The 12,834-nt window shown below is 57.8% G+C and overlaps 1 protein-coding gene across 2 annotated transcripts in view; it reads left to right on the top strand.

Annotated features, from left to right (window-relative positions):
* Positions 1-10,182, top strand: part of npdc1a (neural proliferation, differentiation and control, 1a) — a 31,003-nt gene extending 20,821 nt beyond the window's left edge. For both annotated transcript variants that reach the window (XM_088614889.1, XM_088614890.1), the window contains 7 exons: positions 2,375-2,467; positions 2,935-3,114; positions 3,456-3,522; positions 4,239-4,323; positions 4,440-4,519; positions 4,656-4,755; positions 5,900-10,182. In XM_088614889.1, coding sequence (XP_088471015.1) covers positions 2,375-2,467; positions 2,935-3,114; positions 3,456-3,522; positions 4,239-4,323; positions 4,440-4,519; positions 4,656-4,755; positions 5,900-5,971 — 677 coding nt within the window. In that variant the 3' untranslated portion in view covers positions 5,972-10,182. The remainder of the gene's footprint in view (positions 1-2,374; positions 2,468-2,934; positions 3,115-3,455; positions 3,523-4,238; positions 4,324-4,439; positions 4,520-4,655; positions 4,756-5,899) is intronic.
* The last annotated feature ends 2,652 nt before the right edge of the window (positions 10,183-12,834 follow it).

Here is a 12,834-nt window from a genome sequence, read left to right on the forward strand (position 1 = left end):
AGATATTTAGCACCCAGGTGCAGAACCTGCAACTGCTTAAACCCAGAGTGCAATGAAGCACCTGAGAACGCATGTTGCTTGCTCTGGTCAGTGAGCGCTAATGTCATCTGTTTTCTCGAAAGTGGCCACAGGAGGGCAGCACTGTCTTGGCATTAGTTGCTGTGTCACAGAATTCAATTATCCAGGCAAAGAGCTAAATATGTATGATAAAATCAACACTTCTATTGAGACAGCTGCATGCAGAGCATTCTCCTGATAGCTGGTAGCTGTGTGACGGCTTAGCAGGATTTTGTTTTCTCTGTGATTCACATAAACACACGCCAGTATGTGTTTTTTCTCGAGATTTAAAGTATACAATGTTTTGTAAATTTTTACTTGGCACGTCTGCCTTGCATTTAGAGGATGTGTATGTGGGTGCAGATATTAGTCAATGTGGATACGAATTCTGGGAAGGAGTTTATTTTTTCTAAAGTAAACCCTCTTGAACTGTATTTTTTCTAAACCAGCTGATCTTTATTTTTTAGTCTAAAAGCACCCAAGCTCTTTTGCACGGTTGCGTTTTGACCCCTTGTCGCAGATTATAGAGTCAGTGGGAAGGTCCGCAGAAGTATGGATCTGCAAGTGTTTGAGTCTCCTCTAGCTGCGGAACTACAGGTCTTGCGAACCCGACTCTGTCATTAGCACCTCCTCTGAGCCTGGGGCACTGGCCATGAACAATTACGCCGAGACGATGGGACCCCCTGGTGGTTCTGAAGGGACCCCACAGCTCTCCAGTCACTCATGTCACGGAGTCTTGTGGGGGGAGCACATAGACATGGAGACACGCTTGCAGACACGCAGACAGTTTTCGTCTAGGTGCTGCTGCAGCAAGAGACACGCAGACAGGCCTGCTGCACGCAGACACAGAGACACGCAGACAAACACAGACACGCGCACTGCACTGCTGGAGAGGGCTACACTTCTTGCTTAGAAATGGGACAAGCCAGGAACTGAGTTACTGGGGGCAGAGGCTGCCCGAGACGAGCCGGTCCAGACGTCGATCAGAGTACTTGGGCGTATACTTGTGTGCGTGTTATTTCACACATTCCTGTGTTCCGGGTGATATGCTGGGGTTTTTCTTATCCTTAACGCTTGCTGGATTGGCCTTCACAATGGCTCTCAGAACATGGGAGCCGAGTCTGCCAAGGAAAAGGAACTCAGAGTCTCTGATAGACGTGTAGTTTGTCCCGAGCAAATTTCTTTACAGCTTCCTGCAGATGTGCAGCAGTGTTGATGCCAAACCAGGTGACTATAAGTTCCCCCACCCCCCCACCATACACACCATTGTACATCAGCAGGGGGGGTAGTTTCAGAAGGGCAATTAATAGCTGTCCCTCCCACCCCAATTCAGAGCTCCATCTGTCCTAGTTAGCGGCCGGCCACAGTCAGTGTGTTTGCTCTCTCCGGGCTCTGTGACCCCTGCTGCTCAGGTGGAGCTCAGAGCCCCTGTTTACCTCCAGTCTAGGGGGAGGAAAGGGGTTTGTGGGGGTGGGGGGCAGGGTTATTGATCCTGTGCCCCCCCGCGGTGCTCTGTCGCTCTGCCACACACGCACTGCGAGCCCCTGGTTGCTAGGAGAGGCCCGGGCCTGTGCTGGCTCCGGAATGCGGCCTCTGCTGTTAACATCCGTATCTCGTCTGTCGGGACGACGGGCTCTACAGTCTGTCCCTTCTGTTCTTCCCAGCGGCACAGACTCGTGCTCTCGCAGTGACTCCGCGGAGTCCGCACGCACGCACAGCGACCCCGTCCCGCACAAACACGCACGCACATGCAAGCACAGTGACCTTTTTCCCCACAGAGATATACACACACACAGCGACCCCATTACACACAAACACACACTCACATGCAAGCACAGTGACCTCTTTCCACAGAGATTTACACACACACACACACACACACACACACACAGTGACCTCTTTCCACAGAGATTTACACACACACACACAGTGACCTCTTTCCACAGGGATTTACACACACACACACAGTGACCTCTTTCCACACAAACGTGCTCTTACACACACATGCTCGGTGATGCCACTCCACACAAACTTGCAGACATGCAAACGGGCACTCACTCACTGAGTTGTGGCGCTGCCTCTCCCATCACGTCTGTGCGGAGAAGTTGGAGCAGGGGGCTGCAAACGAAGAGGTTGCGATGCACTGCATGCTGAAAGGAAAGGAAAGAAGCACAGTTAAAGTTCAGCTGTGGGGCCTTCTTGGGGTGTGTGTACCCCTCAGCCAAAACATTGTGTCTCTTTTCCTTTTTTCCTGCCTCTATCACACAGTATTAGTGTGTTCATCTGCAGAGGATTTAAAGCTCTGTGTCGCCCTCAGGTAAGGAGACTCCACTCCCAGAGCTGGATGAAGAGATAGACTACCTGTCGTCCATCATTGCCAAGCAGCAGCAGGCGGAGCTCGGCAAGCCAGGTACTGCACCGTGCTGCCCCCTGGGTCCAGCTCTTCCTCACCCCTTCCTTCTGCCTGCCTCCTCTTCTTCCCCATCTCTCCACTGTGCCTGTCCTTCAGTGTCTCTCTGTGTCCTCTCTGTGTGCTCAGAATGTCCGGCAGCGTCCAGTCTCTCTGTCTCTGTCTGTGTCCGTGTGCTCAGAATGTCCGGCAGCGTCCAGTCTCTCTGTCTCTGTGTCCGTGTGCTCAGAATGTCCGGCAGCGTCCAGTCTCTGTCTGTGTCCGTGTGCTCAGAATGTCCGGCAGCGTCCAGTCTCTGTCTGTGTCCGTGTGCTCAGAATGTCCGGCAGCGTCCAGTCTCTGTCTGTGTCCGTGTGCTCAGAATGTCCGGCAGCGTCCAGTCTCTCTGTCTCTGTGTCCGTGTGCTCAGAATGTCCGGCAGCGTCCAGTCTCTCTTCTTCACGTCCCCCTGCCTCTGTCCATCGCAGGCCCCTCGCCCCAGCCCGGCCCGAAGCAGAGCAACCCAGCCCAGGAGCATGGCCCCCCCCACTCCGCCACGGGACGCCCCCGAGCCAGCCCCTCGCCCCCCAGCGCCCCCCCCACCCAGGCAGCTGGGCGGGGGGGGCCCGCGACGTCCCCGTACCCCAGCAGCGACAGCCTGCTCATCGGTACGTACCCGTCGGCACGGAGCGGAAGAGCGCCCCACTTGTGTTTCACCCGTCCCAAAGCCCCCCCCTGCTGACTCTCCGCGCTCGCTTACCCGCTGTGGGGTCCTGTTGTCCAGTGAGAAGCCGGCCGTGGAATCGACCCAGTTTCGGCATAATGGCCCGTGGGAATGAAGTTTTTCCGGCAGCGTTGCGCCCCGCGAGGGGGGGCCGTGACGCCCGCAAAGCCGGTCGATCCGTTGGTTCCGCCTCTCTTCCTCTCTCCTCCGCCCCTGCTCTCATATCTCTCTCTCTCTCTCTGCCTCGCCCTCCTCCTCATTCTCCCTCCGTGTCCCGCTCCGCAGTCATGATCGCGGTGTGCATCGTCGTGGGGACCGCGGCCCTCATCGTGGCGGGAGTCTGCTGGATCAGGTGAGCCCCCCCCCCCCCCGTCATTATTAGTCATCCGTTCGGCTGCCACTTTTATACAGCTGGGTGTTGGACTGGGGGGATTCTCCGAGGGATTCGGGGAAAGAGAAGTAAAAGAGCCGGGAAGCGGATCTGGGCTCCCGGATGAGTGGAGGGGTTTGTGGGTTTAAAATTCCAGGGGCGGACATGGCTGTACCCCCTCCCCCCCCAGAAAGGCACCCCGACTTCTCCAGCACAACCTGCTGTATCAGATGTCACCAGATTGTGCAGTAGCAGGGGATTGGAGCCTCGACACGTTACTGGACAGCCTGGATTGGAACCTCTGGTGGCCTGGATCGGAGCCCGGGACAGACAAATGCCGGGGAGTCCCTGTTTACAAGGGCAGCGTTGAATGTGTGCAGGGGGGGGCGGTGTGCGGCGTGGCTCGTGGACGGAGGGCAGTCATGGGATGGGGATGAGGACACAGTGCCTTAGTAGTGTGCAGTGTGACTCCCAGCGTGATAATCGCCCGGATGCCATTGACGGAGAAGGTTGCTGGGAGTGCAGTAGCTCTTGCTTGTGCACTGAGGAGTTGGGGCAGTGTGCAGGCACAGACTGGGACGGGAGGGGGTGATCGGCCGAGCGAGGCAGCGAGGGCGACGCACAGGGGGGTGGTGAGCCCGCCTGGTGCTGCCTCTGCCGCTCTGTGGCGCGGGCGCTGATGTGTGCTCCCCCTGCAGGTTGCAGAAGGACGTGCGGCTCGCCCAGAAGGTGGACTACCCCGCCTTCGGGGTGATGGGGCCCAGCTCCTTCGACAGCACCTCGGTGAGCGCCCTGCCCGTTTTCCCTCACGGGTCAACCCGGCCAAGAGCGCCGTTTGTAAAGCTCAGGCGGCGTGGCGCGGTAGTGCTCAATCTCCTCTCTCCTGCTCCTCTGCGCAGCCCGGGGATAAGAAGCTGGCCCAGAGTGCTCAGATGTACCACTACCAGCACCAGAAGCAGCAGATGCTGTCCCTGGAGAAGTGAGTACGGCCCAGTTTCAGGACCGGGAGCGTTTTTCTCGTTGGGTCGGCGCCGGTGGCACCGCTCTGTCTGCCTCTGTGTCCTCCACTGTCTCTGTCTCTCTCTGACTCTGTCCACTGGGACGTCTGACTTCAGGCACAAAGACGAGCCCAAGATTCCCGACTCCGGCACCACGACGGACGAGGAGAACGAGGACGGGGACTTCACTGTGTACGAGTGTCCTGGCCTGGCACCGGTGAGCATCCGGACCCCGGGGTTCTGTAAGGGGAGCCAGGTCGGCATCGGTCACCTGGCTCTTGGCTCGTTGTCCCGGCGATGGCCTGGGACCCTCCCGCCCGGCGCTGCGGACCTGCAGCTTGTCTTGCGACAGCGGGCTCCGACGCTGGGCGTCTCCCTCTCTCTCTCTCCGGGGTGATGCAGCTAAAGCCCCTAAAGCCGGATCGTATGCGGGCGGTGGTCCCGACCCACCCGGCGATTCCAGGGGGTTTTCCCAGCCCACTTCCCTGAACCCCACTCGGAACCTCGGGTCTTCCCCAGCGGAGTGGGGCAACTGCTTCTAGTTCTGCTGGGCCTTAAGAGAGCAGCCTCTCCCAGGAGCTGCGCATATGTCCTTGATAATGCACTCCGACAGCTTCCCGGGAACTGAGATCCAGGACTTGATTCCCTCCTGCGGTCTCTGTGTCCTTAAAGACGCAGGTGTGTCTGCTCACCTGAGTTTATGCGCCGAAAGGTGGCAGCGCTAGGAACCCCCCCCCCACCCACAACACTGCGCCCCGCAATCCAGACTGCCTCTCTGAGAGCTGTGCCGCAGAACCGGATTGTGTTAATTTTGTGTGCTGGGACGCCCGGAGGTTGTTTCTAGATCTGCTGATGGCGTGCAGGGTCCCAGGCTGTCTGTTCCGTTGCCCCCACGGTATCTGCACCCCTCTCCCTTCCGATCCGGAGCTCCGCCCCCCTCCGGCTGCGTCGGGGTGGGCCGGGGGCTCTGTGTACAGCGCCGTCGCCGTGGCGACGTGAGAGGCAGGAGGTGTGATGTCATTCCCTTTTCTCATGCAAACGCGGCGAGAGCCGCCGCCCCCAGCCCACGCCGCCACCCTGCTCCTCGCGGGCCTGCGTTCTCCCGGCAGACCTCGGGCCGTGGGCTAGATTGTTCCTTACTCCCACAGTCCCCCGTGTCGGGATGGTCCAGGCTTGTCTCCCGCTGGCGGTTTTCAATCAAGTTTCGCGTAGTTCAAATTCTGCCTCGGGTCAGTGAATGGAGCCAAAACCCAGAATCTGAAACCGTCGGCAGAGTGAGGAGCTGCAGCAGGAGCAGTGAAACAACAACAATAATAATAATAATAATAATAATCACGTCTGTAATGTCTGTGCCGTTTCAGACTGGAGAGATGGAAGTGAAGAACCCTCTCTTTGATGACTCCTCTCTGCATCCCCAACGGAACCACAAATAGTCTGGAGATAGGTGGATAGACACGCGGGACAGACGCACGCACCGAGACAGAATCACACACACACACACCGAGATGGACAGACATGCAAGCACGCGCACACACATGCCCACCAAAGGCCGAGCCTTCGCCGATCCTCTCCGCGCCGCCCAGCCCCCTGCTCCCCCGAGAGGAGGAAGCAGGAGAGGGGGAATACTGAGCGTCTCCTCCCTACTGGGGGGGGGGAGGAGATGCTTCACAAAGGGAACTGCCAGAACGTGCTGGGGAGCTGCGCTGCCCCCTGCTGGTCGGGCTGTGGAACTGCACCCAGGGGGAGCTGCTCCGGGGTCTCGATACCTCCTACGTCCAGCACACGATAAAAACACAGATCTGCGGCCTGGTATCTGCTTTACTCCGTTTTCTTATCGGGTTTTTATTCCTCAGTTCCCTCCTTTTTAAACGTGGTTGTATTTTATTTTTATTTGACTGTATTTTTTATGTTAGTGGCTCGTGCACGAGGTAGGGCCAGGATAGCGTTGGAGAGGACACGACTCTGCGCATCTTCCCCCTCCGGCTGGCTGTAACCCTGTCCCTCCACCACGCGGGGTGAGACGGAGGCTCTCTCCCCGAGGTCCAGCCCGACGTCGGCCACCATGTTGGTCTCGAGAGTTGGCGCTGCTGTCTCCCAGTTCTGCGAGCCTCTCCCTGCTCCTCGGCCGGCGCACTTTCCAGCAGCCCCTGACCCGAAGAGGACCGCTCTCCCGGGTGCCGGTTCATCCTGTGGCTTTATTCGGAGCTGCCTTGGAAAAGCGCTGGGAGCCGGAGAGCCCCTCTCTCTCGCTCCCGCCCAGACCCGCCAGCTGGCTTCAGCGCCTCCTGTTATTGCATTCCCAGACTTTTCCTAGAGCTCGTTCCCCGATGTGGGCAGGCCGGAGCGTCTCCAAAAAGTGGAACCGATGTCCAAATCTGCCCGGGGCACATTTGTGTTAGCCTTCCTCCGTCCTCACCATCGTCATCCTCGCAGCGATAGTCGGCCACTGGGACCCAGAGACCTGCAGCGCGTGGGACCAGACGTGGGTTCTGGCACAGGGTTGTCCTGTGCCCTTAGTCGCCCCTGATCTCCTGACGGAGATGAACTTTGGCCAAAGGGGGCTTTAGCAGATGGAGAGCCCACCGCCCAGCTGCGGTCGGTCACAACAGGCTCTGGTCTCCCTTTCTGTCTACCCCAACACTTCACTCGTGCAATGGCACTGTACTGGCGCCCTGCGCTGCCCGGAGAGAGGAGGTGCCCGCTTCTGGATGAGAACAGAAAAAGGAAGGCCCAGAGGCTGGTTTTGATTCCAAAACTGATGAGATGTTATCGCTGCAACGTTCTCTTTCACATGTGCGGGCAGTCAGGTAAAGATGGGTGGGGGTGATGGCCTGTGCATTCGGTCGTATGATGTCTGTGGGCACAGAGCAGTTGGCACAGTGGAAGGAAAAGTGATTGATAGTCAAATGGAAACTAAATGCAGACAGAAACCTCCTCTGTGAGTAGATCATTTATTCTACAGTAGTCTGAGGCCATGGCTTACAGTAAACTCTTCTTATTGAAAATAAGTGTGTACAGCCTGCAAAGTACTGCCAGGAGTCCTGCCGATGGTAGGCTTTCGATAGCTCTCCACAGTGGGGATTGGGGCAGAGGAGTTCAGGGTGACGTCTCGGTGTCTGTCTGTGGGCTGACGTGCGTCTCAGGAGGCCCCTTCCCGATCAAGAATGAGCAAGAGGTGACAGACGTTTTTTCGCTTGATGTTGAAAAAAATTCCAAAATGTGTGTCCAGTTCTTTTTGTTCCAGAGGATCCCCAAATCACTTCCCAGCATGAAGGGGGCTCTGCTCCTCCCCCACCCCCCCTCCTTCCAGGTGAGGAGAGCAGTTTTCCTGCTTTCTTTGAATTCCCTTCCTGCAGAATCTGCAGGGCCTGCCCTGGGGAAGTTTGGGAAGAACCGTGTTTCCTCTGCAAACCTCGAGCCCTGGTGTTCCTGCCCCACCACGTTGCCAACTAACGCCCCCCACCTCCAGGCCAAGCCTGCCCAGCTGGAGAAGCCCACTGGTGACACCTGAAGGCAAACCGCAGGAGAGAGGCCACAGGCGGGGTAGTCAGGGTGGGGCTCTTCTTTACTCAAAGAGTGGCGGAGGTGGGTGCCGTGCCGCCTCCTTCCCTGGGGGGGTCAGCCCGAGGGATTCCCAGAAACACTGCGCCCCCTGAGCTCACCGGCTGCAGGCTGAACGCCAGCAGGCGTGGAGAAGGGGGGGCGGCTCGCGAGGAAAGGCAGCCCGTCTCGGTCCCGCGTGTGTGCGTGTGTGCGTGTGTGTGTGACCTGACCTCGTTTTCCTTGCCTCTTTCCCACACACGCGCACACGCACACGTGTCACGGGCAAGACGAGGTTCGTAACGAGCTGCTGTTATTTCTAGTTCATGTTCTGTGCTGCGTTGTCCGTTTTGTAATGGCGCGTGTGGTGGGGTGTCGTCAGCTTTGTAGCGCCCCTTGTGTTATCAGCCGGGCTCCTCTCTTTCACTGTGTGCAGCGGGGGCACGTGGGGAAGACGGAATGAAAGGCTAAGGGGGAGCTGTGCTGCACCGGGCACCCCAACAGAATTCCGGTGCAGCCCAGGCGCTATAGGGGCGCTACAAAGGGGGAGCTGGGCTGCACCGGAATTCTGTTGGGGTGCCCGGTGCAGCACCTCGATTGCCTCTGTTGGGGTATCTGGGCTTTTGTGAGGGGACAGAAATCCCAGCGCACGACCCTTGGCCTTCCCCTGGAGCAGCAACTGCCGTGGCTGTGGAGTGGGGGGGGGTTCATTCTCGTTTATGGCTCAGAAGTGAAGGTTGCAGGTTCAAATCCTGAGGGGGGCACAGCTGTAGTACGGTTGAGCAAGGCACATCTCCCACCCAGAAGCTCCAATAACCTGCTCAGTTTCCAAATCCCAAAAATTCTGTAGGAGGACTGTGGGTCTGGAGCCCTGCTGTTGCCCGCTCCAGGGGTACACCGTTTGAATAATCGCTTGCGATGTCTATTCTGCTTTTTATCCCAAGCGCTCCGCCCCTCTGCACCAGCACCACCCCCCCGGTTCTCCGGCCCGGTCCGGCAGGGTCACTGGTGTCCGCCGGGTTTTCGTCCCAGCTCGGGTCCACACCCGCGGTGGAGGAGCCGGGCTGTCAAAGACGTCCGTCGAGCTCGTACCCGCAGCCGGCCGGGACCCGTGGTTTCGGGGTTACGGTCTGCACGCCGAACCGGCTCCGGTTTCGCCTGGGCCCACGGGCCTGTGTCTGACTGAACGGCTCTGTGCCGGTCGGGATGCGGAGTCTGTATGTGACCCGTCCACAGCAGGAGTGGCTCTTCTCCGGGTATCCGCCTGGTTAGAGCCCAGGTGTCCTGTGTGCGTTCCCTTCTGAGCCTCGGGACCCGGCACAGAGCTGACGCCAGTTACGTATCCCAGTGGACTTTTTACGAGCTGAATGTAAATGCACACATACCCCCCAGCTAGCAGGCTAGACCCCGATGAGCCTGCGGTTAAGAAGCCGACTGGAGCAGAACCCAGCAGAGACGGGTGCCCCTGCTGCACCAGGGCCGGGAACCTCAAGTTGACGCCGACGAGCTGCTTGGGTTCAGGGGAAGATGGGAGGCGAACGCCTTGCGTTTGAAGCGGAGGATGTTTTTTAGGAACTGCGGACTGGCAGGGGAGAGGCTGGGGGATGGGGGGGAAGAGAGAGAGAGAGAGAGAGAGAAAGGGAGCTGTGCCCTGGGGCAGCTGAAGAGAGGCGAGAGTGTAAGATGGGGCTGTAGGAGCCAGTGTATGGTCGCGCCAGGACTAGAAAGAAAGTGAATTAAAAGCACAGAGAGCAGGGAGTGGTTTTTGTTGATCTGTGCATGGAAGGGGGCAGTTAACTTCGAAGGGGTGACCGCCGTCAGCCCAGCAACTTGTAGGGAGGGGGGAGGGGGCAGGAGAGTAGTTGATTCTACCCAACAGCCAGTCACGACAACCACCACCAAAAAAAAAACCCAAGTCCTCAGGCCTGCGTTCTCGGTCCGCGCCAACGCTGTGAGCTCCCTGCCTGTTCCTTCTGGGCTGTCCGAGACTCGGAAACTCTTTGCAGCCGGGGCTGTTTGACCTGCATGTGAACGTGAATTCATACATCCAAAACGTGGTCTAAAATGGAGATGATGAAATAAATATTTATATTATGTTAAAACACCTGAGCTTGCCGTGTCTTATTGGGACCTGTTCGCTGTCGTGGGGCTAGACGGACAGGTGGGGTGAGAGAGCTGGGAGGTGGTGGTAATTCCTGCCGGTGCGATTCACAGCCCAGGGTGGAGTGGAGCTCTTGCACTTGGTCGAACATCCCCGGATCTCATGAGCCGTGCGGCTAAGGGCTCTGCAACGACCAAGCGGTCAGGCACGCAAGCACGACGACCCCCTGTTGCACCACATCCCTGGTCCCCATACTGGAGCACCGGCTTGGAAATTCTGGACCGGGGTGGGGGGGAGGCGCCACCTACTGTTACTGATGTGCCTTCTGCACAGTGCCTGACCTCTAATCTTGGGGACGGTAAAGTGTGTGACCACTTGTCATTGACCGCTGGTCCTGTGCAGGACAGCACAGTCATTGACCGCTGGTCCTGTGCAGGACAGTACAGTGACTGACCATATGGTCCTGTGCAGGACAATACAGTGACTGACCATATGGTCGTGTTCTGTACATCTTGGATATCGGTCTACCTCACTTCTCCTGACACCCCCACACTCAGCCCTGGATCTCCGTGTGTGTTTTAGAAAGGGGGTTCAGGTTGTCTTCCGCTTTTTAACCCCTTGCTCACTCCCCTCCTGCATGCTTTCTCCTGCACCCTCTTCCTTTTGCATGCAAAAGCCCCAGGTCTGCAGCACACAAAGGCCTTGAAGTCTTCAAATCCCCTTTGACTGGCCCTCTCCCCACTGTGCCCCCCCCACCGGCCCCTCTGTCTTTCCAGCAGGGAGAGGGGAGAGCAGAGATCAGGTCACCTCTCAGATCTCCGGGCTACAGTCAGCTGTCCTGAAAAGAGCTGGTGTGTGTGGGAGGAGGGTGTAGGTTGAAGTTAATAGCAGGATTAGTAAAGAAAAGGTCTGAATCACAGGGATTTAGATCACAAAGAACCCCCCCCACACTCCGTTTCTGCAGAAGGCCCCCACCAGCTCGCTGTCTGGGGGGTGAGGCTACACAGACTCCCGTTTTAATTTCAGGTGGTCGTTCTGCACCTCTGCACAGCGCTGGGCGGTTACCACGGTGAACGTGCACAGTAACTGTTTTTGCCAGGTTTCTCCTGCATTCATGCCGTGCGGCGGTGGGGGGTGAGGACAAAGGGCCGCAGGAGGAAGGCTGCAGGTTCAAATCCCCCATGGGGTACAGCGGTTGTATCCTTTTACACCCCCTTACCGTCTCAGCTGTTCTCCGGGTCAGCGCCGTAAACGAGACCTTGTGCTTCAACGGAGTTATTTTGTGGAGCGAGCGCGGGGGGGTTGCGAGTTCAAACCCCAGGTGAGGCACAGCACTCGTACCCTTGCACTGCTCCGGTAACATGCCCAGCTGTACAACGTGAATTGCGTCGGATAATTTCATCAGCCGTCAGGGGCTCGGCTGCGCTCTTCCGCAGGAAGTGAAATATTGGGGGGCACTTGATTTTTTTTTTTACATGTTCCGCCGCTCACGCCCGCAGACAATGGAGAGGAGCTCTGTGGGTCCCCTCTCGCCTCGGGCTCCGTGGAAGAGAGACAGAAATAAAGACGTTGAAAGGAGAAGGGGGGGGATTTTCAGATGTTGATGCGGGGCAGGACATTCCTGTGTGTGTGTGCGGCGGGGGTCCGTGAATCAAAGGGCGAGCGGCCATTGTTCCGCGCTGAAAGGCTGCTAATGGCCAGCGGTCAGCGCTGACGGCCGAGGGGTCCGAGGGGCCGAGCGCCCACAATGGAGCCCCGCTGCGCCGCTTCCTGGAGCAATCCGCGAGCGTGCGGGTGTGTGCTGGGGGGGGCGCAGATGACCAGCTAAGAAATGATATCAAGCGCGTTTTTTTTTTGGGGGGGGGGGGCGCCCCGCTCTGCAGACTGGCCACGACCCGCCCGACCCACAGCGCGCGGGGTGGGGAGCTGGAGAGGATGAATGATTCGCGTTTGCGTGGGGCGCGGCGTCCGCTCCCTTCCGTGTCCGGCGTGTCGTGGGGATGATAGCCGGGGGCGGGTGAGCAATTAGCCGACATCTTCACGCCCGCGTGAAACCGCCCCGACGGGTTTCGCGTCTGCCCCGCGAGCGTGGCTGCCCGTGACGTGTTCCGGTCCACGAGCCCAGGCAGAAGTCGCCCAGAATCCCGGAAACGGATTCTTCTCCCAGATAGAAGAGGGGATGTTGGGTTCTCTACACCTCCTGCAAGTCCAAACTCAAAACCTTCTTCTTCGGAAGAGCCTTTACTGACTTGGCTCTTTTCTTCACCCCTCTGCTTCTGTATTCACACCCCCATCTTCCGTCTCCTCTCGTGGTGCATTCCTTGCGTGTTTTTTTTTATGGCTGTCTTTCTGTAAAGCGCTTTGGGCAGCCACTGTTAAAGGCGCTGTATAAAATAAAGTTTATGATTACCACGCTTTCAGAAGTTACAAAACACGACTCCTCCTCTCAAAAAGCTTTTTTTTTTCTGACTTGAGAAACGAGGTGAGGACACAGCCCTGGAGCAGCAGGCTGGGAGATGAATGGTGCTGAAGGTGTTCAAAAGCGTGTTAGAAATTCTTAACGTCCTTAGCGTGTTTCTCCGCTCATGAGGAAATTGAACGTGTTTTGACTCCGGCTCCGCAGGTGGAGATCAGGGCCCCAGGGCGCTGATGCGC

Source organism: Lepisosteus platostomus, chromosome 21 (assembly GCF_059453375.1).
Source record: "Lepisosteus platostomus isolate fLepPlt1 chromosome 21, fLepPlt1.hap1, whole genome shotgun sequence".
Classification (NCBI taxonomy): Eukaryota; Metazoa; Chordata; class Actinopteri; order Semionotiformes; family Lepisosteidae; genus Lepisosteus; species Lepisosteus platostomus.